Source organism: Gnatocerus cornutus, chromosome 2 (genome assembly GCF_029298725.1).
Source record: "Gnatocerus cornutus isolate USDA-ARS CGAHR chromosome 2, icGnaCorn1.1, whole genome shotgun sequence".
In the NCBI taxonomy this organism is placed as follows: Eukaryota; Metazoa; Arthropoda; class Insecta; order Coleoptera; family Tenebrionidae; genus Gnatocerus; species Gnatocerus cornutus.
The window spans coordinates 18,249,315-18,273,765 of NC_142234.1; the positions used below are offsets into that span (position 1 = coordinate 18,249,315).

Below are 24,451 nucleotides of genomic sequence, written 5' to 3' on the forward strand. Positions count from 1 at the left end.
AGAATTTTGGATGTGGTGACGTACGTCAGTTTGTTGTCAATGGGGGGCAAGAAATGACACGACAATATATTAAAATAAAATTTATTCATTGTGTTAAACTTAAACGTAAAATAAATACTGTACTGTGGATGCACTTTACTAAAAATCACATATCACAATTATTGACATGAAAAGGCACAACTTAAGTCAAATCAACGTTGCAGCTTAGTGAACGTTAGGAACACCTGAAACAAGATGTAAGTGGGAGTTAAGTCACATTTTCGTTTTACCTGTTCCAAACTGGATTGTCCTAATGAGTAGTCTTCAATGTTCAGTTTCTGTTTTCCTTTTTCTAATATTCCGAACATTTTCGACCATGGAGTGTTCTTATCAGTTATATAATACGTCAAAAGCTCTTGGTGCTTCTCTCTCTCGATCGCATTAGGGAAATTTGCCTTCACAAACTCCTCGATGGGTTTAGTATCGGCGTCACTAGCATCCGACGTCTTCTTAATCTTAATTGTCAGCGTGTATCCTTCAGCGAATTTATTCTTCAGATGCTGAGTGGACCCAAGGCATTTAAAATTGCCATTCACCATTATCGCCAGTCTTGTACATAAAGCCTCACATTCTTCCATGCTGTGTGAAGTTAGCACCACGCATTTCCCATTGTCTCGCACTTTGCAAATTGCATCCCACAAGTACCTCTTAGTTGCAGGATCCATTCCTGTGGTCGGCTCGTCCAAATAAATCACCGGAGGATCACCGATCAAAGAAATGGCAGTACTCAACTTCCTCTTATTCCCGCCGCTGAGCTCTTTAACTTGCTTGTGAAGATGTCGGTGGAAATCAAACTCTTTCGCCAGTCTTCGACTGAGATATTTACACTCTTCGCGAGGTACTCCTCTAAGTAACGCGAACATTGTCAACGATTCTTGCGCGGTCAAGTCGTCAAGGAGTGCATCAAATTGCGGGCAGTACCCAACGAGTTTCTGCACCCTTTTCATCTGGGATTTGATGCTGAAACCTTTTACCCAACCTTCCCCAAAGGTGATTTTTTCATCGCCTGTCATCATTTTGAAAGTGGTGGTTTTGCCCGCTCCGTTTATCCCCAGGAGACCAAAACATTCGAATTGTTTGACACCCAAGCACAGTCCGTTGACCGCTAAGAAGTTATTATAGTACTTCGTGAGGTCTTTGAGTACTAAAATGTAGTCTTTTTGAAGTTGTAAGTCCGAGGCGTTTTGAATCAACTGTTTCTCGTTTCGGACGTCGCTGTCTTCCTCTGGGTTGTCTTGAGGAAGTTGATTACCGTATTTCCGTCTTAGTTTGTCTTCCAGTTTAGAAAAAAGCTTGTATTCCGCCACGTTGAGCATAATGAAGTAGATTGTGCCGATTAGGAAGGAGTACAAGAGGTTGCGTCCGATTCCCGGACTCTCCCATTTGTAGTAGTCCGGAGAACGCGCTGAAAAGAACATGGCAACAACGTGGATTTTTATCACGAGTACTTACCACAGCAGTAATCGGCTAGAGACTGCGACGGGTTGTTATGACACGCCATGTCCCAACACTTATCTTCCGTCATACCTTTCTGGTTTTCCACGCATGTTTGTACGACAAATTTGCAGACTTTATTAGTGGCGTAACTAGTGTAAGTGTCTCGGATTCCCGTCGCTAGAGAGTAATGAGGTATTATGAGGAATATCCAGTGAAGAGTGTTGGCGACGTATTCCAAATCTAGGCCTGGAGTACCAAGAACTTGCACCACTAGAAATGCGGCTACGCCTGTGAAGACGCTAAATAAGGTCATTCTTGTGTAGCCAGTGGAAGGCACTTCGAAGGAGTACGCGGCAAAGTACATCATGGGGAGCATAGCCACTCCGAAGTAGAACAACAACAGGAACATCCGTGCTAGAATAAAAAGAGTTACAAGAGAAATAGTTAGTTAAAATAGTACCTAAGTCACTAGCCGACTTAAAACCGTCTTCTTGGAACGCAACGAGAGTGAAAAGAACCGCTAAGATTGTCACAATGAACGTGAGCAAGTCGCACAAGAACGACATGATCCAGAAGATGTAGACTCGCACACCGGAGACAAACTGCAAGTGTTTCGATTTGCAGACTCGTTCTTTCACGTAGAATAAAACATAGAATGAGGACACAAAGGCCATGCTGAAGCCGATGTTGAAGGCCAGCTGGAAACCCATGCTGTTGCCTTGGAGGAGTTGTTGCACCTAGAAAACTGTTAAATATTTTTCAAGTACTGCCACAGTAGGTACCTTAGAATCCGCTGTGTAAGACAACGGATAATTGGCAAAACTGATACTGCGGTTGGTTCCAACTAGGTCTTTGTATATCAAATTCAAGACGAGTCCAAGAGCCAGACCCGGAGAGTGGTAAGGATTGTTGTTAAACCAAACAGTAATCAAAGAGATGAGTCCGCCAAAGGTGTGATCAAAAGAAGCTCCGACTATGTACCTCAAATTGAACGTGGCAGGGGCGGTTTCAGTCTGTAAAACAAGACGGAACTCTCAACAATTCTTCCGATACAACTTACAATGGACAGAATCTCCGCGGTGATGTTCTCAACTTTCTGAATCTCGTACCCTTTAAGAGTCTCCACGTACATCTCAGAAAAAACGTCGCTACTCTTCTCTTCCATCAGCGTGATCGGATTGTAGTACGAACCTAAACTGAGGTGAAGTTTAGGCAACTCTCCGATGTAGTTCGAGGTTCTGCTAACAACAATCGCTATAACCAAAAAAGCAACCGGCATGAAGATTTGAATGCATTGAAGTATCCACGTCCGCGCAACCGACAAACTTTTCTTCATAAACATCGCCCTAAACTGGTTTTTAATCAGTTGGAACCCAGTCAAAAGAACCGTGTTTTCCACCGTCACTAAAAACTAACATCAGTACCGGAAGTTGTACGAAAACAAGCGTACGCTTTGTTTCCTGGCAGTTGTTTTCATGTGCGCTTTCAATGCCGAACTTGGATTTCAACCTGGAGAAGAAAGTTTCGGCGGGGGCAGCTTGGACGGCGTTGTACGTTTCTTCTTGGCCATGGTCTGCTCCGACTCTGTAACGAAGCTCATGAGATCTAGTTTTGCGAGAACTTACCAGACTTGCTTCATAAATACTTCTTCTAAAGTTGTGAGCGAGATGCCGTAACTCTGAACACCCAAATTGTCGCTGTGGCTCTCTAAATCTTGTAACATTTCTTCGAAAACTGACGACTGGTTCTCGGCGAGGAGGTACGTTAGTTCGGAACCGATGTTACTATGGATCTGTATGCTAGGAATGTGCTTTTGTAGAAGATTCGTCACTTTGTCTGTTTGGCACGCTGCAGTTTTGTCCATAATGAGGTGATATCCAGCACCGTACTTCTTCTTAAGGAAGAAACTAGAGCCGCAACATTGCAATTCTCCTCCCGCCATTATCGCGATTCTGTCACCTAACAAATCGGCTTCGTCCATGAAATGCGTCGTTAGCAGCATAGTTCTTCCTTGTTTCTGCTGCTGGAGGAGATCCCACAACGCTCTTCTGGCTGAAGGGTCCATCCCAGCGGTAGGCTCATCCAACATTACCACTTTCGAGTTTCCGCACAGAGCCATTCCTACGCACAGTTTTCTCTTCATTCCTCCAGACAGAGTTGCCGATTTCGCATTCGCTTTGGGTTGAAGTTCTAAGAGTTCGACGTAACGATCGATTTCCTCGTTGATCACTTCCTTTTTTAGTCCTTTGAGTTTGCTGAAGAAGTACAAGTGTTCTTTAACAGTAAGGTCGTCGAAGAGGATGTTGTGTTGAGGGCACAGCCCTAAACTAGCCCTGACTCCATCCATATCGCTTCTGATGTCGTGCCCGGTGACTATAGCAGTACCGCTCGTCGGAGGGAACATTCCGGTCAGCATAGACATGGTGGTGGTTTTCCCGGCGCCGTTGTGGCCCAACAAAACTGTGATTTGGTCGTTGTACATGTTAAGCGAGAGATTTCGGACGGCTGCTTTGCTTCCAAACACTTTCCGGAGGTTTCTGATTTGGATGCCCGTCGATAAGTGTGTCGGATCTTTTTCGAAAAACTCTCCTTCGTTTGTTGGATCGCTGGGGAAGTCTTCCACGCCGGTGTACCTGGGATGTCCCAACCAGTAAGAGGTGGTAAATGGGAAGTACCAAGGTTGCGGGACTCCGTACTCCCCGGGGAAGATGGCCTCCACGTAAATCGCCACGAGAAGATAAATAAACATGTCGATAATCAGCATCATCATGATGAGACCAAGACTTAAGTTATCGTCCGAATTGATGGGTTTGATGACATTCGACCATTGCATTCCTTCACTGATTCCTTCGTACATCAGCATGAGCTGGAAACCGTAAGCCATCGCAGTGTTAGATCCAAGACTCGCCACTAACTTCGTGGAAAGGCTGAGTTTGTCGTATTGTTGTTGTAAGAACAAATAAGGTGAGTAGGAGAGGAACCAGAGCAAACCAGCGACGGTTGCTGCAGTGTTGGCTTTGGAGAAGAACACGCTAATTGCAAAACAAAACGTGATGGTTGCGCAGATGTAGAGAATCAAGAACACCAACATGACTGTGGGGTCGCTGTGCGTGAAGACACTGTAATCGGTGTTTGGATTCCACGCGATTTTCAGAAGAATTATGATGAGGATGATGGATATTAGCAGGAAAATGAAGGTTTTGATGAACCACGCCGTCCAGTGGAGCCAGTTCGGCAAGCCCATGATCTTCATGGCTTCCTGTAAAGAGTGAAGACTACCAAGAGGTGGTGGTACAAAGAGATCTTACCTTAAGTTGCTTTTCTTTTTCTGTGGTGATGACTTTGACGGTGTTGATACAGGTGTAGACAAAACTCAACATTACGAGGATACTGACAAAGCTCTCGAGGGCTTGTAATAGAGGATCCTCCACCCAACTCGCGTATGGAAAACGCCTCATTTGGATCATCGGTGGAAGGACAGTCGACATTTTCTCTTTAAGTTCTTCGAAAGTGGTCACTTGCATTTGACCACCGAAAGCCAGAACGTAAGTCATGAGGAGTTGTAAAGTCAAAAATCCTTCTCGATAATAGCCTAAAAGAATGAGAGTTAGTTCGTACTTGAAGACGAAGAGGATCAAATTGGTGATTTGCGGGCTGAGCTTGTACGTCACTTATTGTTTTAATTTCCTCTTCTTGGTCCCTGGAGTGAGGTAATGAAGTCTAAATTAGCTAATTAACGGAGCCCCACCCGCGAATCTAACCAATTTGATTCTGGTTTCTGTACGATAGAGCACTGCCATGCAATATTAATAAGAAAACTATCAAGCGGTTATGTTTCGAGCATTTCTGCACACTTTACCACCCACGCCTACCTGGTTGACTACCAAACATAGATCGTGCCGACCTAGGTCCAGGTGTCTGGTAAATGGGGTACAATAAATTTGTTTTCCAAGTTCTTCTTTTAAATATATTACTTATTCTCTCTGTTGGTGCTAATATTACGAGTTAACGAATTCCGAGTGCAATTTCCAAAGGAACGCAACCTACCTGGTTCAGCTCCTGTGTCATTTTCCGGCGTCCGCGGGCCCGGCATTTGGTATATCGGATACATGATATTAGTATGCCAATTATTCTGTCCAAAAATATCGATGAAAGTTCGTAATTCGCTTGGAAATCTAAAAACTGCTACTAAACCTCATGGTCAATTTTTTTATAATTCTACCTCAGCGAAACTTCCACGTCATCAGGAAGAGTGTCTCTGTTCGCTAGCGAGTCGTCTAATTGTATTCCAGCAAATGTTAGCGACGCGTTAGAATTAACAAAATACGCTTCAAGTTGTTTGGAATTATTATATCCAATCACATTCCCGAAGAGTTGTTCTAAAATCCCCATAGATCGCTTAAACGCGACGTTAGAAGCAGGGGAATACACCAAGGAAACATTTTCTAAACTTGTGATGTTGAAGTCAAGACCACCACCTGAGGAGTTTCCACTGGGGCAATAAAACGGCACTAAACAAAAGGGTTCGTAGATTTTTGGTGGATGTAGTTCAGGATCCACTAGGCCGCGGATAATTACTAATAGGATTGAAAACAGAACGGGGGCTAACACTTCGACGAGAGTTTGGAGGGGTTTCCGGTACTGAAGCAACCAGTTCTTCCACATGAGAAGGAGGAACTTCTCCAGTTGGTTTCCCATTGCTCCTAAAAAAAAAAATTAGGTGGAGAAATTATTGAATTAGGTCAATTCAATACACTTCGCGTTTCAACGGTTATGACAGAATTGAGTGCACTTTTTACAATTTTTGTTTCAGTATTTTATTTTTTATCTGTTTCAACAAAAAGCGTGGCACTTACGGTGTGACCTTCTCCAGGTTAGTGATATGAAAAGGATAATAATTTTTGGAAAAGTCTTTATCATATTTTTATTTTTTTTTATGAGATCAAACCAAAAATATGAAATTTTTTTTTAGTAGAAATTTGTAACTTTGGAAATTTTGGTGCTACAGAAATTAAATTTAGGCGAGTTACTGATTTTACATCGTTTATTGAGTGTACAAAACAATTTTTTTTTTAGTTAATGTTAACTTTGGTAACTTTGCCAATTTTAGTGCTTCAGTAATTAAATTTAGGAGAATTACATCGTTTATTAAGTGTACAAAATCGCTTAGTATTAGAGTTAAGGAGACAAATTTTATAAATTTTTATTATGAGATTGGGCCAAATATGTTTTTTTTTAAGAAATTTGAGTGCTACATTAATTAAATTTAGGGGATTTACTAATGTTGCATCGTTTATTAAGTGTACAAAATCGTATAGTGCTAGAGTAAAAGAGACCGATTTTAGAAATTTTTATTATGAGATTGGGCCAAATATGAAACTTTTTTAAGAAAAAAATTGTAACTTTTCCAATTTTAGTGCTACATTAATTAAATTTGGGGAAGTTACTAATTTTGCATCTTTTATTAAGTGCACAAAATCGCATAGTGCTGGAGTAAAACAGACAGATTTTAGAATTTTTTATTATGAGATCGAGCAAAAACTGAAATTTTTTTAGTTAAAATTTGGAACTTTGGCAATTTTAGTCCTACATTAATTAAATTTAAGGAAGTTACTAATTTTACATCGTTTATTAATCGTACAAAATCGCATAGTGATAGAGTAAAAGAGACAGATTTTAATTTTTTATTATGAGATCGAGAAAAACTGTTTTTTTTTTAGTAAAAATTTGGAACATTGGCAATTTTAGTGCTTTATTAATTAAATTTAGGGGAGTTACTAATTTCGTCTTCTAAAAGTAAATAATAAATACTCCTACATAATTACTTAATTACACTCAACGGAATTTTGGTTCGATAAATCGATAAATGAGAAGCTGCTAATTTATTCTTGTAGGATTTAGGCTTAGTAGCATTCTAGTTTTATCCTGATTTTTCGATCGTTTCAATTTTATGATTCCTATCACAAATCAGAAAATTGATTTATCTGTGACAAAACACGATAATGCTATCAGCATTTGGTAAAATTTTAATAGAATCACGTTTCGTCATCTTTTTGTAAGAACATAGAAAATGGGTTCAGACGACACTTAACTCGATTATCTTGCACTGAATACCCTTAAAATAATGGGTAAACAATTCCTGAAAATATGTTTCCTGGGAAAACATTCAAGACGCAAACATTATTATTTACAGTCCGACAGGGAGCTTGAGTGTTTATTCTTTTCTTTGCGGTAAAATGTAAACCTTAAATTTCCCAATCAATAATCTGAATAATAAATTCCTGTAGATCTAAAGAATTTATTGCATGACTAGACGGTACAACAACTCTATCACATTCTTACGTAGTCCACCAAGAAAACACGCAACAATTATCTCTCCCAATTACATTTTTACCCCAATATTGTCAGTGTTGTTCTTTTGATCCTAATCAGATCATACATTGAAGTGCCCTCCTGTTGTAATTAATTAACATTATCATTAAATATCACCCAAAATTGTTTTTGTTGACCAAGAGACAACGCAACGAAAGCTGACCTTGGTACTGAATGTGACGCAACTCACCGTCATCGTCATTGTCAGCTGTTTTGGTATCATTTTCAACAGTTTCTATTCTTTCATTTCCGATAATTGCGTATGGATATTGTTCTCTGGATGTTGATGCCATGTTCTTCGAGTTATGTAAGATTTACATGCCGCACAAAAGATGGAAACGAGCACCAAACTCCAGCACTTGCGAAACTGGCTGGTTACTCGAAGGGGATCGACCTGAGTCATTGTTTATAGTATGGCTCTCCTATCATTAATAAATAATTGCGGAAATTCCGTTGGTTACAAATGGTCGTAATTGTTTCCCGTGCTCAGGTTGTGCATGTTTTGATCAGAGACTCAAAATTGAGATAACGCATCTATTGACTGCGGAGATTACGAAAAGTTTCCTCATCCGCTGAAACCTAAATAAATGAGGCCTTTTAATCCAAAGTGTGCAAATTCGTTTTTATGAGAAAAGCGGTCCTATTGATTTCACGAAACGAAATGTTTTTTGGAATGAGTTAGAAGAATGAAAATATCGAGCAAAAACTTCTTTTAAAATGGTCTAGTCATTTTCATGTCATAAATTATGGGAAAAGCATGACGAACACTCAAATGCAATTCAGGAAATATGGATCATAAAATGACCCGAATAAACTTAGATAAAAAAGTGATTCGTGTAACTTCACCGAAAAATTAGCAATGCTTATGTCAATACACAATATACAAAATGTGATTGAAATAGCCCAGACTTGTTTAAAATAAAAATGATGATAAAAGTGTGGGTGGGAACTATTTATCTACACTCTGTATAACTAGAAAAGCAGCGAACGTACTCTGGCTATAGTGTGTTTGCAAAATATCACAAGTAGTCAGTCCAAAACTATCATATCTCTTAAACTGACGTCAACAGAACTTAAGTACTTTCAAAGAATTGTTGTTTTTGACCCTATATAAAATTTTATTAGTATACTAACCTGTATTATCATAATTATGGGTATATGAATTTAAATGAGACCTTTGCTAAAATGCTTTTTATGTTCAGTTTTATTATACAAAATATGTTTCGGGCTATTTTGTCACGCTTATTTCAGTTCTGCTGATTTGTTAGGTACGCATTTAAAACCATAGCGGATTAGTCACAACGTCACGTTTCCAAAAGGTGTTTACATGTTACCCGGATTTAATTGGACATTTAAATCTGCTCAAATTGAAGTTCACATGCACCGAATCAATTGAACTTTTCCCATTAATTCCTCGTCAATACAAATCCTTGGATTAACACGCCGTTAAACAATAGATATTATCAAAATTTGACATTTTTGCTCAGTCATTTTATGTTTTTCTGATATCCACTACAATCTAAGTACTTCAAAGATTACCTATTTTCTATTTTCGTATGTTCATTTTTTTAAGTCAAGACACTCATTTTCAGTTAAGATGAAAAACTTACCCAGGATAAACATTTTTGAGAACTACTTTGCTTCCACTTTGGATATTCACTTATTCACTGATTTCGAATATGTTGGTACTAGGAACATGTCATTTCCACTGTAAAGCACGTTTTACGGTCGATTTGAATTTTATTTTAGATTAACAAATGTGTACACGCATTGATAACACAATTTTGCTGTGGATGATAATACACAGAAATAAAATTTATGAAATATTTCTTGGTTCATAAAAGTCTTGTACGGACTTGTTCAAAAACATATTTATTTGTTGGTGCTTCTGGAAAGTTTTGGTTTAAACTGTATTTGTTATGGATTTATTTGGAGTTTAAAACAAACATAACGACCTTCGGATTTTTGTATATTCACTATAAAACACTTCCGTTGGATTTGCATTATTTGTAAATATAATAGTCATTATGACAGTGGATACCAGAACTTCTGGTCATTTGTAGTTGTGTACGGAGTATCCATGATCGAGCTTAGAAAAGAATAAAAATTAGAAAAGGTTCTTCTGGTCGAAATAAAAATATAATCGCGAAAACCCAAGCGAAGGAAGAATTTCTGAAGTTTAGATTGTTCAGATCAAACACTTTTATTCAAATGCTTAGGATTTGGTTGAACTGTTTATCTTTAATTTATTTTTGAAATCTCATGGTCATGACTTGGTTTTGATAAACTTTTCCAGATTTTACGTTTTTTACTTTTAAATTCTTCCGTTTTTCAGATCGTCCATTGTCTTTTCGTTGAATTATCAGATTCTTTGAGTCTTTTGCAATTTTCTTAATAATTAAACAAAGTAGTAAACACTTCTGTTATACTAAATAAAATTTTTAATTAAATTTTTTGTAAAACTTTTAGAACATTAGCCCACTATCCTTTTTGGATTAAGGATTCGATACTTAAATCCGTTGTATTTATTTAATTTCGTTAAATTCTCTAGAAAGTTCAAAGCGTGTTTTAAGCTCATATAATTTTTTAATTTATCCTTAGAATGTCCTTTATTGTCCTTGCGTTTAGTTAAAATAAATTGGAAAAAGAAGGTTAATTAAATTTTCTTACAGTGCATATCAGTCTATTTATACTGACAATTTCATTATTTTAAACGATCAAGGAGTCAAAAAAGGTCATTAGGCAACTTTACTGCTCGTATATCCTGAACACAATAGTAACATAATCAATAATAATTATTACTTATAAAAAGTATGTTAAACGTGTATTCGGAGAACTCGTTATTTTTGCATGATACATTGACTTTTAATTTCCTACATTTTTCTATGTTCAACACAATTAATAAAACGTTTTTAATAATAAAATTATGATCACGATTTTTTTTTTGTTAAAATTTAATTTTTGGATAAATATTTTCAGAGCATTTCTTAGAACTGACCACAATCAATTCCTCTCAAAAATATTTATGCGAACCAATCCCTGCCACGCACGTGATGAAAATTCACACAATTTATATTGATGTGATCTACTTTAATAGTGACAAGGGCAAGGGCAAGGTCTACACCATACGGCATTACAAACATCATTGAAAATCATAATGACTCACCTCATTAACTGGCACCCTACACAGAATTTTGCATATCAGTAAAAATATAAAAATTTTACACTACCGCTGAAACATCAGAACACTTTCTAGGTTATACTTATGCTGAAAATAACTCGGTCTGAAAACGCAGGCGTTTCAACTTGAACTCCAAAGCTCAAGTTCTCGCTGTCGATAGGCGAAGGATACTGAGCTGGACATTTGGGAGTTTCGATATATTCGTGGTATCAGTAATTAGTTACACTTATTTTGTTGATTGGTCCGAGTTTTGATGTTGATGTGCTACTATGATAAGGTTTTATCCTGAATTTGAAGCGTTTAGCGTTTATTATAGTTAGATAAGTTTGTTGAGAGAGGAATTAGCAGTATGAGATTGCATTTGTTGTACGTACAGTGGTGCTCATGATCGATTTTAGTTTAATTAAATTTCTTTTTGTAAAATTATTAAAAAATTGGCATATCCCCATTTTTTTTCGGAAAAAGTATGGCTTAAAGTAAGTATGTCAAACTTCTGTGGTTGATATGTCGCTTATTTGCGTTATTGAAGCTCATTTTACGCAGAATTTCGCACATCCAAATCCGGGCTCAAAATCGACGTACGCCAACAAATAACTGCGTTATGGTCGTTCAAAATTTCGGAAAGTGAATCGTTAATTTCGAAATTTTTATGATATCTTCAAAACGCTATCGTTTTTCTGGCGCTTTTCTTCTTTAGAATTCGACGTCAAAACTCAACTCATTTTTTTTGTGTTCATTTTACGAAGAACGCGGAATACAAAACTGGGCAATATTTTAACGTACGTCAAGAAATAATTGAGTTATGATCAATTAAAGTTTTGGATAGTGAATTTTTAGTTTCCGAAATGTATAAAGCTCGAAATCTTCGAAACTAATAAGACAGACAGAAAATTTATAATATTATTTTCAATTTAGAAGGTTGATATCTTCGAAATTATGACAGATAGAAAAATGCGGTTTTTACCATCGTTTTTCTAACCCAGCATATCCATATCAATTTCTATTAAATTTTGAGGCTACAAAATACGATATATTTGTGTCATTTTACAGAAATATCACACTCAAACTGACACTTCCATGATTTGGGACGATCCCAGTCTTGTTGATATTTGGTAAAGCTCAAGTAAACCTGAAAGCAGAAACCGTTTAATTGCAACAAAAACGAATTCACAAAATTACCTGTTCCAAACTGCACTCTCCAAGAGAATAGTCTTCAATATTCAACTCCATCTTGCTCTTCTCCAACAATCCAAACATTTGTGACCACGTCATAGAAGTGTTGATTAGTCGGTACGACAACAGTTCTTGTAGTTTTTCAGTTAATTCCGCTTCAGGGAAGTTCGTCCGGATGAAGTTATCAACCATCGTAACTTCATTATCCATATTTAGTTCGTCGGTTTTTCTCATTTTGATCGTGAAAGTGTAGCCTTGGGCAAATTTATTTTTGAGCCTCTGTGTCGATCCGAGACATTGGAAGTTTCCGTTAACCATAATAGCCAGTCTGGTGCACAAAGCTTCACATTCTTCCATACTGTGCGATGTTAAAACGATACACTTTCCGTTATCTCTTAGCTTAGCGAGAGCTGTCCACAAGAAGCGTTTACTCGCGGGATCCATTCCAGTAGTCGGTTCATCTAAATAGATAATCGGAGGATCACCAATCACAGCGAGGGCGATACTGAGTTTTCGCTTATTACCGCCACTGAGTTCTTTTACTTTCATGTCTAAATGTTTGAAGAAATCGAATTCATGCGCAAGATGTTCTCCCAACTGGTTACAAGTCTTCATAGGTACGCCTCGAATTAAAGCAAAGATGCGCAGGGTTTCCCTGGCGGTTAGGTCATCGAGAAGAGCGTCGAATTGTGGACAATAGCCTATCAACTGTTGAACTTTCTTTTGCTCTCTTTTTATGTTCAAACCGTTGACCCAAACATCACCATAGGAAATTTGTTCATCCCCCGTCAGCATTTTTAATATGGTGGTTTTACCAGCACCGTTTGCACCAAGAAGACCGAAACATTCATAAGGTTTAACAGCGAAGCAAAGACCATTTACTGCAAGGAAGTTCTTGTAGTACTTGGTGACGTCGCGTAGTACTAAAGAGTACTCGTTGATCAGGTCGTTGAGATCGGTGCTGTGTATTTTATTATTTTCTTCTAGAACGTCGTCTTCTAGTTGTACGTCTCTGTGTGGACGTTTGTTACAATTGATCACTTTGATGATAAAACTAAAGAAGCCGTATTCGTTAAAAATAAGAATGGTAATCAGGACGAAGAACATTGCAAAAGATACAATTATATTTGGACCAATACCAGGAGTAGTCATGGCGTAATAATCTTCGATTCCTAAAAAATATTTTAGATAGTGTTTAAAATACTATTTTTTGGAATGTTACCACAACACAATAGTTTATTAGTGCATGCAATATTTAAATCCGTCGAAACTTGATAGCAAATTTTTCTGTAATGGTTAATTAATTCCAAATCATAAGCACCCTTTTCCAATGAATAGAAGGGTATTAACGATAGTACCCAATTCAGAGTGCCATTAGACCGCATTCTCACAATGAAAACAGTGGCTATGATTGCTAAAAAAATGTGTTGAGTTGTCGGTTGGTATAAATAATAAAATACCTATTTCTCCTAAAGTTATCATTGTGGAGAGGCCAGTTGAGGGTTTTCCAAACAAGTACGAAACTAAGTAAGTAAATGGTAGCATGAAGAATCCGAAGTAAAGCAATATGATGGTGAGATGACCTAGAATTTAAAAATTTCCAATAAAAGTTCGGAATATCCAAATCTTACCGAATTTCTCTGAAATGTTGTAACTGTCTTCTTGAAGCGCTGCTAGCGTTATAAGAACTCCACACATTGTTATAAAGTATGTAAACAAATCACACAAGAACGCAGTGCCCCAAAAGACAACTACATTGACACCTGAGACCAACTGCAAGTGTTTGGATTTGCTTGTGCGCTCTTGAATGTAGAACATGATGTAAAAACCCGCGACAAAAGCCATAGAATAACCGAGCTCGGCAGCCATAGCCATTATATTAGACATCGGATTACTCAGCTAGAATGGTATTAATAGTATATAGCAACTCTATTAGTATTAAGATTTCACACACCTGCGAATGTACATTTAGTGGTAGCGGATAATTAGTGAAGCTTATAGAAGAGTCTTTTCCTAAAGTTTGTTTATACAGCGTGTTCAACACTAGTCTTAGAGCCAAAGGGGGGGAATGGTACGGATCACCATTAAACCAAGCTTTGGAGGTGGTTCCATTAAACGATGCTCCCACAATGTAATGCATTTTTACATTTGACGGGGTCTGCAAAATTGTAACGCTGAATTACCAAAAAAAGTGATAAGTCGGTTAGTACCTCGCTGAGTATTGTCTCGGCTACATCCTGAACTTCTCGGATTTGGTAATTAGGCAACATGTCTTTGTACAGTTGGTAGTACTCTCCGTTACCATCGAGTAAAATTATAGGATTTTTGTATGAATCTAGACTCATTTCCAAGGAAGGGAAGTGAGTGCGTTTCCTCGGGTTTAGTACTGTTATGTTTATTATTAAAAAGGCAATGGGCAAGAGAATTTGAACTGCCATCAAGTACCATTTTCGCCAAATCGACAGCATTTTTTTTAAGAGCATCGCAGTGAACTGATTTCGCATCAGTGCTCCTCCACGTAAGAAGTGTATTTCTGGATCTGATTTACTTACTAAAATAATGTTATTATTTCGGAAATTGAACCAGTTAAATTACCATTGCTGCCGCTTCTGTTTCTCGGATTGTACAATTTTGGAGTGTTGTTTTCGTGGTCAGCACCAACTCTGACATTAATACAAATGTTAAATGATCATATTTTCATATTTATAACAACTTACTTCATAAAAACATCCTCCAACGTTGTATGTGACACGCGATAGCTCTGAACACCAAGTGTCGACATCTTCTGTTCCAAATCAAAGAACATTCTCTCAAACTTCTCGGATTTGTTCTGAGGCAACTGGTATGTAAGCTCCGTCTCTACGCGCGAAAAGATTTCAACTTGTGGAATGTACTCTTTTAGTAGTGTAGTAATTTCGATGGGTGCACAATTGGATTTAATATCCATGGTCAGGTAGTACCCAGCACCATACTTTTTCTTCAAGAAGAAACTTGATCCGCAACATTGCAGAACTCCGTCAGTCATTATAGCAATTCTGTCTCCAAGCAACTCGGCTTCGTCCATAAAGTGCGTGGTTAGAAGAATAGTTCGTCCTGGAAAATCTCTTAGCAACTTTTAGTCTCTAAGAATCTACTGACCTTTTTTCTTCTTTTGCAACAGATTCCAAACGGCTCGTCTCGCTGATGGATCCATTCCAGCCGTTGGTTCGTCAAGTATTACAACTTTGGAATTTCCACACATGGCCATTCCGACATTCAGCTTTCTTTTCATACCCTCAGATAGACAACTTACACGGACGTCCCGCTGTAGAGATATCACAGTCGTTAAAAATACAAAAGGTGGAAGATCATACTATGTCTTCCAGCTCTAGCAGACTGATGTAGTTGTTGATTTCTTGTTCAATTTCATTAGCCTGCAGCTCTTTGAGTTTGCCGAAAAAATACAAATGTTCATAAACGGTCAAGCTGTCGAAAAGAACGTTGTGTTGTAAACAAAGTCCCATGCTGTCTCGAACTCGTTGGACGTTGGTTCTCACATCGTAACCACTGACCATGGCGGTTCCTTCCGTGAGAGGAAGCATCCCCGTAATCAAAGATATTGTTGTTGTTTTACCAGCACCGTTGTGACCGAGGAAGACCGTGATCTGCCCTTCATACATATCCAAATTTAATTTGTTAACAACCGTGTTTGCACCAAAGATTTTTGATAAATTCTGCAGCTGTATTCCTATTGGCAGGTTCTCATTGAAGTCTTCAAAGTATTCTTCGGTGTTTTTAGTGATTTTGTCATCGTTGGCTGGAAGTAAAGGAATGAATGAAAGATGATGAAAATGATGAAAAAGATGAAAAAATTAACTTACTCAAATGAATGGCTTTGTTGCACCAGTAGGCGCGAGTAAATGGGAAGTACCAAGGCTGAGGAACTCTGCATTCACCAGGAAAGACCACTTCGATGTACAGCGCGAGACATAGATACAAAATTGTGTCAAACAGTATTATCAGTAAGATTGCACCAAGAGTCAAATCATTATCTGGAGATGTTGATGACCACAACTTATTCCATTGAATACCTTAAAGAAAGGATGAACTTCTCCACAACTTCTTAAATAGTTACCTTCTTGCACTGCTTCGAATTTAATAATTAATGCTACTCCAAAAGGGAGTGCACAGTTAGGTAAAAGACTCAAAGCTAATACAGCTCCAATATTGGATTCTTGCTGAAAAAAAATGTATGGAATAAACGTTACCAAAAATACCGCACTGCTGACAAACATAGCCGTCTTAGCTAAAAGAACTTGTTGCTTAATGTTAAAAAGACTATATTTTTCTTACATTTGGAGAACAATACACTGATAAAGAAGCCGCTGGCGATGGTGCTGCATACGAAAAGAAACAACAGAAGAAATAGGACACTTCGATCCGAATAAGTGAACACCGCCGCTGTTTTAATTTTCGTAGTTGTCACTACTTCGATAATGATAATTACAATAAGGGCAACAATGAAACTACGTAAAAACCAAGCCGTCCAATGCAGCCATCCTTGTAATCCCATGATTTTCATTGATTCCTTAAATAATCTTATTTATTTCTTAACAGTTTCATATTTCAACGAACCTTTAACTGATGCTCTTTTTCAGTTGTTATTTCTTTGACTGTGTTTACGAAACTTATCGAGAAGCTGAACACAATGAGGGAAGAAACTGTTACAACCATTACAGTATTTGAATAAAAGTAATCATTTAAATACGCGGGGTATGGAAATCTGTGGATAATAATCTCAGGGGTGGGAGCTGGTTTTAACAGAGTAAAAGTTAACTTTTGTTGTAGGGCGAGAAAGCCTCTTTCCATGTAGCCTAAAAAAATGTAAGAAAAATTTTTCGTTTTACCAGGTAAGGTTACCTGGAGTTCCACCATAATCAGGAAACTCCCCAGACCTAGGTCCAGATGCCAACGTTTGAAAAAGAGGGTAAATTAAATTTGTATACCACAACTCGTTCTGAGACCCTATTTTCGCCGGTGACATAGAAGATAGTCTAGAAATCATCGTGAGAACACCCCTACAAGTAAATTTACTACTACCTTATGATGAGTTTCATGTTCGGAACAAGATTTTCACGATCATTGATTCCTCTTAATTCATCATTGAATTCGATGGCAGCGAACAGTTCCCCCGCGAAATTTACATCACTGTCAATGACTTCATTTAAAACTTTTGAGCTCTCATAAGCTTTAGTTTGTAGAGATGAATTTGGACATAGTTGCGAGAAACTTGAAGAAATTACTTCATTTAACAACGGACTTTCTGGGGAATAAGCAACGAGAAGGTATTTCCTAAGGCAATCATTTTTAACTGACGATCTTAGCTGAAATTTAAGTCGATACTCACTGGTGGCAAAATCGACTATCAACGTTTGTTGCGTGAAACTCGGAATAAACTACAGAAGGACTTTGTTCGACATCATTCAAAGCTCTTATACCAACCAGAATTAAACATGTTATTACAGGACAAAGAATTTCACATGCAGTAGCACTTCGGAACCGTTTAGAAATAGTCCAATTTTTCCACATTAACAGTATAAGTTTATGAAATTGTTTCTTCATATTTCTATAAAAGAAATTAACGGCAAATTAGCAACTAAAAGTTTTTATCACCACCCGTATACAAATAAAATAAATACCTGACTGACAAGATTAGTATTTTTCAGATGCCATAAAATCCACCTAAGCTCAATAAAATGATTCATTTTGCGAATGAGAGCAACAAAAAAGATTATCTTAACTGATGAAGAAATTCCATTACTGCATTTTTTGTCGTTTATTGTCTCACATACTTTTCCAAAATTGTTGTTTTTGCTTTTCGGTAAGTACTTGTTCTAAAGAAAGGTAATTTAACTCATATACTCAGGAAATGTTTCTTAGAAACTTATCAATTGTGTGTGTCATAGCAAATAAAAACTTTAGTAAAGAAATAAAACTTTATTAAGTTATACCTAATACATCATAAATAAATAATTCATCAGATTGTAGGTATATTCTACGTTTTAATTTCACGTATAGCCAAAGTATCTGACTACAATATACACAGAAAATAAATTAGTCGGTCCATGATAACAAATTTTATTGTTGATATTTAGTGAAGCTCAAGAAAACCTGAAAGCACAAACCGTTAATTTCAAACAAAATTCAACTCAAAGTTACCTGTTCCAAACTGCACTGTCCCAGAGAATAGTCTTCAATATTCAACTCCTTCTTACTCCTCTCCAGTAATCCAAACATCTGTGACCACGGCATGGAATTGTTAATTAGTTGGTAAGACAGAAGTTCTTGATACTTTTCTTTCAGTTCCGCTCCTGGGAAGTTTGCCCGGATAAAATTATCAATCATCGTGATTTCATTATCTATATTATGGTCGACGGTTTTTCGCATTTTGATCGTTAGCGCGTAGCCTTGGGCAAATTTATTTTTGAGCCTCTGTGTCGATCCGAGACATTGAAAGTTTCCGTTGACCATAATAGCCAGTCTGGTACACAAAGCTTCACATTCTTCCATACTGTGTGATGTTAAAATGATACACTTTCCGTTATCTCTTAGTTTAGCGAGAGCTGTCCACAAGAAGCGTTTGGTCGCGGGGTCCATCCCAGTGGTCGGTTCATCTAAATAAATAATTGGTGGATCACCAATCAGAGCAAGAGCTGTACTAAGTTTTCGCTTATTGCCACCACTGAGTTCTTTGATTTTCTTGTCTAAATGTTTGAAGAAATCGAATTCATGCGCGAGATGTTCTCCCAACTGGTTACAATTCTCCATAGGTACACCTCGAATTAAACCAAAGATTCGTAAGGTTTCCCTGGCGGTTAAATCATCGAGAAGAGCGTCGAATTGTGGACAGTAGCCTATCAACCGTTGGACCTTTTTCTGCTCTCTTTTTATGTTCAAACCGTTGACCCAAGCCTCGCCGTAGGAAATTTGTTCATCACCGGTCATCATTTTGAAGGTGGTAGTTTTACCAGCACCGTTTACACCAAGAAGACCGAAACATTCGTAAGGTTTCACACCCAAACAAAGACCATTTACTGCCAGGAAGTTCTTGTAGTACTTCGTCACATCACGTAGTACCAAACAATACTCGTTGGAGAGGTCGTAAGGGTCGGTGTTGTGAATTTTATTATTTTCTTCTTGAACGTCGACTTCCAATTGAATGTCTCTGCTAGGAGGTTTGTTGTAGTTGATTAGTTTGTTCATAATAAAACTGAAGAAGCCGTATTCGTTAAATATAATAACGGCAAATAGAACGAAGAACATCACAAATGATATAATTACGTTTCGACCAATACCAGGACTAGTCATTGCGTAATAATCATCGAGCCCTAAAACAAATATGAGACTGTGTTTTTTGCCTATTTTATGATATTACCACAACAAGTGCTCTGAAAGGCGCATGCAATATTTAAATCCTCCGAAATCTGACTACAAATTTTTCTATAACTAGTAATTGATCCCAAATCATAAGCTCCTTTTGCTATTGAATAGAACGGTATGAACAATAGAACCCAGTTCAGAGGTCGGGCGACATACAGAAGATCTAAAGCTTCTATTTCCAAAACTTGCATAGCAGTGATACCCACAATTCCTAAAAGAGTTTGTTTTTCTAACTGCTGGGACCCCAATCAGAAACATACCTGCTACTGCTCCTAAAAGCATCATTCTTGAGAACCCTGTTGAGGGAATTCCAAACAGGTACGAAGCTAAATAAGTGAATGGTAACATGAAAAATCCGAAGTAAACCAGAACGACCGTGAGACGACCTAGAATTTTTTTTTCAAATAAAGTTGAAATTTTAAATGTCACAATCTTACTTAATTCGTCGGGAGTGCTAAAGCCCTCTTCTTGAAGCCCCGCTAGCGTTATAAGAATTCCACACATTGTAATCAAATATGTAAACAAATCACACAAGAACGCAGCGCCCCAAAAGACAAATACATTGACTCCTGATACAAATTGCAAATGCTTGGCTTTGCTAATTCGCTCCCGAATGCAAAATAGGATGTAGAAACTCGCGACGAAAGCCATACCATAACCGAGCTCCATAGCAATTTGGAAGCCCATGATATTAAATTGCAGATTATCCAGCTACAATGGTATTAATAACAACCCCTTCTGTGTTGAGTTTTCACAAACCTGCGCATCCAGAGTAAGTGGCAGGGGATGATTGGTGAAGCTTATAGAAAAGTCTTTTCCCAAGGTCTGTTTATACAGCATGTTTAATACGAGATTTAGGGCTAGAGGGGTGGAATGGTACGGATCACCATTGAACCAAGCTTTGGAGGTGGTTGCATTAAACGAAGCTCCCACAATGTAATGCATTTTTACATTCGCTGGGGAATTTACCGTCTGCAAAAATGTAATATTTTATTATCAAAAAAATAATAAGTCGGCTAGTAGTACCTCGGTGAGTATTGCGTCAGCCACGTTCGGAACTTCATTGACTTGATAATTAGACAACATGTCCTTGTACAAGTCGTAGTACTGCCCGTTACCGTCGATTAACATTACAGGATTCCGATAGGAATCTAGACTAATTTCCAAGGCTGGGAATTGAGTGAGTGCAAGGTTTTGTCTCGCGTTTAGTACTGTGATTATCAAAAGAGCAATGGGCAAAAGAATTTGAATTGCCATCAAGTACCATGTTCGCCATATCGACAGTATTTTCTTCAAGATCATAGCAATGAACTGATTCCTCATCAAAGCTCCTCCACGTAAGAACAGTGTTTGCAGACCGGAATTATCATGAACAAGTATTGTGCTGTCGTTTCCGTTTGTGTTCGAGCTGTTGTTGTACATTTTAGAGCTGTTGTTCTCATGGTCTGCACCAACCCTGACAAAAATTAAAATATTAATTTTTACATTACCCCATGGTCATATTTACTTCATGAAAACTTCCTCCAACGTGGTAAGTGACATTCCATAACTCTGAACTCCAAGCCTCGATACGTTCTGTTCTAGTTCGTGTAGCATTCTTTCAAACTTCCCGGATTCATTCTCTGGTAATTGATATGTAAGTTCCGATCCTACGTGAGAAAAGATTTCAACTTGGGGAATGTACTTCTTCAGTAGTCTGGTAATTTCGTTAGTTGCACAGTTGGGTTTAATATCCATGATCAGGTAGTACCCAGCGCCATACTTTTTCTTCAAGAAGAAACTAGATCCGCAGCATTGCAGAACTCCGCCAGTCATTATAGCAATTCTGTCTCCAAGCAAGTCGGCTTCGTCCATGAAGTGCGTGGTGAGAAGAATAGTTCGTCCTGGAAAACTTATTAGCAACTTTTACTTTCTAAGGATCAACTGACCTTCTTTCTGTTTTTGCAACAGATTCCAAATGGCGCGTCTCGCTGATGGATCCATTCCAGCTGTTGGTTCGTCAAGCATTACAACTTTGGAGTTTCCACACATGGCCATTCCGACACTCAGTTTTCGCTTCATACCTCCAGAGAGACTACTTGAAAGGGCGTGCCGCTGTAAAGTTATCACAGTCAACAAATATACAGATGATGGTAGTTCCTACTTTGTCCTCCAGCTCTAGCAGACTGATGTAGTTGTTGATTTCTTGCTCAATTTCATTAGCCTGCAGCCCTTTGAGTTTGCCGAAGAAGTACAAGTGTTCATAAACGGTCAAGCTGTCGAAAAGAACGTTGTGTTGTAAACAAAGTCCCATGCTGTCTCGAACGCTCTGGACGTTGGTTCTCACATCGTAACCACTGACCATCGCGGTTCCTTTCGTGGGAGGAAACATCCCCGTAATCATAGACATTGTTGTCGTTTTACCAGCACCATTGTGACCGAGGAGGACTGTAATCTGCCCTTCATACATATCCAAATTTAGTTTGTTGACCGCTGTGTTTGCACCGAAAATTTTTGATAAATTCTGCAGCTGAATTCCTATGGGCAGGTTCTCATTGAAGTCTTCAAAGTATTCTCCGGTGTTTTTGGTGATTTTGTCGTCGTTGGCTGGAAGTAAAACAATGAAGAAACGATTGACGAAAAAATTAACTTACTCAAATGCACGGCTTTGTTGCACCAATAGGCGCGAGTAAATGGGAAGTACCAAGGCTGAGGAACCCCGTATTCACCAGGAAACACTGCTTCGATGTACAACGCGAGACACAGATAGAAAAATGTGTCAAACAGCATTATCAGTAAGATTGCACCAAGAGTCAAATCATTATCTGGAGATGTTGATGACCACAAATTATTCCACTGAATACCTGAAAGAAAGAGTGAACTTCTGAACAACATCTCGAATAGTTACCTTCTTGCACTGCTTCAAATTTAAGAATTACGCCGACTCCAAAGGACAGTCCGGAGTTGGCCAGGAGACTTGACGCCAACACTGCACTGACATTCACAGTTGTGGACTGTTGCTGAAGAGTATATGGAAGATACGTTAAGAAGAACACAAGACTGCCTACAGCGGTGGCCGTGTTAGCTGCAAGAACATGATGTAGTCGCGAAAATTTTCTCCATAATTTTTCTTACATTTGGAGAAAAACACGCTGATAAAGAAGCTGAAAGTGATGGTGCTGCACGAGAAAATAAACAGGAAGATAAATAAGACAGATGGCTCAGAATATGTGAACACCGGTGCTGTCTTAATAGTGACCGTTAGCACCACGACAATAATGATAATTGCAATAAGTAAAATAATGAAACTGCGGAGGAACCAAGCCATCCAATGTAACCACCCTGGCAATCCCATGATTTTCATTGATTCCTTAAATAATTTCAATTATTTTTATAACGATTCGAGCTTCTGACGTACCTTTAATTGGTGCTCTTTTTCTGTGGTTATTGCCCTGATTGTGTTAATGAAATTGTACATGAAGCTCATCATAAGCATCAAACCGACCATAGTCTCCATCATATCAGCATAAAATAGATCATTTAAGTACGCGGGATAAGGAAATCTTTGCATTAAAATTTCAGATGCGACGGGTGTTCCCAAGAGTGCTAATGTTAACTTTTGTTGTAGCGCTAGAAATCCTCTTTTCATGTAGTCTAAAATTGAAAAAAATATAGGAAAGAAAATTCAGAAGAAAGGTTACCTGGAGTCCCTCCATAATTTGAATAGCCCTCAGATCTCGGGCCAGGTGTTTGGAAAACAGGGTAAATTAAATTTGTATACCATTCGTTTTTATCGTCTTCTATCATAGTTGGAAGCCTAAAGAATAATCATTAGAACACTCTTAATACATATTAAATTATTTTTACCTTATAGTGATCTTCACATTCGAGGCAAGATTTTTCTGATCAGTGAGTCCGCTTAAATCATCATTAAATTGGATAGCAGCAAACAGATTCTTTGCCAAATTTACATCATTGTTAATTAATTCATTTAAAGTCTCTGAATTCGCATAAGATTGAATTAGTAGACTTGAATTTTGGCATAATTCCATGAAAGTTGAACTAAGAATTTCTTGTAATAATGTACTTGGTGGGGAATAAGCAACAAGAAGATCTTTCCTAAGGCAGAAAATTTTAACAAAGAATTCCAATTAACCTTTCAATACTCACTGGCGACAAAACTGGTAGCCAACGTTTGTTGCTTCGAACTCGAGGTAAGTTACAGAGTCTTCTTCTTCAACATGAATCATACTTCTTACACCAACCAGTACCAAACATATTAAAACAGGATAAATAATTTCGAAAGCTGTGTGAATTGGGCGCCGTTTTAAAAGAGTCCAATTCTTCCACATTAACAGCTTAAACTTGTTAAATTGGTTGGTCATTTTTCTACAAAAAAATTTGCTAGATCGAACAAAGTCTAAAAATAAGTTTTATCAGCCGCTCAATACTGATAACATAACACTAGGAAATATCTGATAGGCTACTAAGAAAAATCTAAATCCGCGAAATTTAGAGTATTGACGTAACAAAAAACTGTGCTCCAAACTGACATTCTCGTTAAAGTCGTCAAATAATTTGTTGGTTTAGAATAGATGTAAATAAATAAAATATTTTGGACTGTTGTGCGACTGTAGTAGAAATCTTACCAGCACTTGGAGCGTCTTGAAAATTTAATTAAATCCTTGCACGTGTATATTTAACACCATGCACTAGTACGTTCCGGATCACACTTTTTGAGAATGGCAGATTAGCAACTTGAGTTAGTACTCGGCACGACACGTATATATAACAGTAACACCTGATTGATAAGATAGGTAAATTTCAAAAGTTATTGTTATTAGTCATTTC

The 24,451-nt window shown here is 37.8% G+C and overlaps 2 protein-coding genes and 1 pseudogene across 5 annotated transcripts; all 3 read right to left on the reverse strand.

Moving 5' to 3' along the window:
* Positions 1 to 67: 67 nt before the first annotated feature.
* LOC148179718 (phospholipid-transporting ATPase ABCA3-like) lies at positions 68 to 11,208 on the reverse strand. Of its 4 annotated transcripts, none has more exons than XM_088029180.1 (13): positions 11,015 to 11,208; positions 5,699 to 6,179; positions 5,524 to 5,651; positions 5,349 to 5,468; positions 4,785 to 5,068; positions 3,111 to 4,735; positions 2,927 to 3,060; positions 2,537 to 2,880; positions 2,259 to 2,489; positions 1,937 to 2,213; positions 1,492 to 1,890; positions 270 to 1,444; positions 68 to 224 (listed from the first exon to the last, which is right to left on the reverse strand). In XM_088029180.1, the coding sequence occupies exons 2-13, from the start codon at positions 6,172 to 6,174 to the stop codon at positions 192 to 194; spliced, it is 5,226 nt and encodes a 1,741-aa protein (XP_087885306.1). In that variant the 5' UTR covers positions 6,175 to 6,179; positions 11,015 to 11,208; the 3' UTR covers positions 68 to 191. The 4 variants fall into 4 exon arrangements, with proteins under 4 accessions (XP_087885306.1, XP_087885305.1, XP_087885304.1 ...); XM_088029179.1 differs by lacking the exon at positions 11,015 to 11,208 and adding an exon at positions 9,459 to 9,540; XM_088029178.1 differs by lacking the exon at positions 11,015 to 11,208 and adding an exon at positions 8,039 to 8,338.
* A 732-nt stretch (positions 11,209 to 11,940) lies between these two features.
* On the reverse strand, positions 11,941 to 17,803 carry LOC148179719 (phospholipid-transporting ATPase ABCA3-like; annotated as a pseudogene).
* A 355-nt stretch (positions 17,804 to 18,158) lies between these two features.
* LOC148179720 (phospholipid-transporting ATPase ABCA3-like) lies at positions 18,159 to 23,722 on the reverse strand. Its single transcript, XM_088030309.1, has 16 exons — positions 23,468 to 23,722; positions 23,302 to 23,417; positions 23,019 to 23,254; positions 22,736 to 22,970; positions 22,509 to 22,685; positions 22,255 to 22,464; positions 21,765 to 22,207; positions 21,550 to 21,715; positions 21,129 to 21,504; positions 20,648 to 21,077; positions 20,381 to 20,593; positions 20,059 to 20,332; positions 19,882 to 20,007; positions 19,617 to 19,832; positions 18,401 to 19,569; positions 18,159 to 18,352 (listed from the first exon to the last, which is right to left on the reverse strand). The coding sequence occupies exons 1-16, from the start codon at positions 23,650 to 23,652 to the stop codon at positions 18,320 to 18,322; spliced, it is 4,605 nt and encodes a 1,534-aa protein (XP_087886435.1). The 5' UTR covers positions 23,653 to 23,722; the 3' UTR covers positions 18,159 to 18,319.
* Between the last annotated feature and the right edge of the window lie 729 nt (positions 23,723 to 24,451).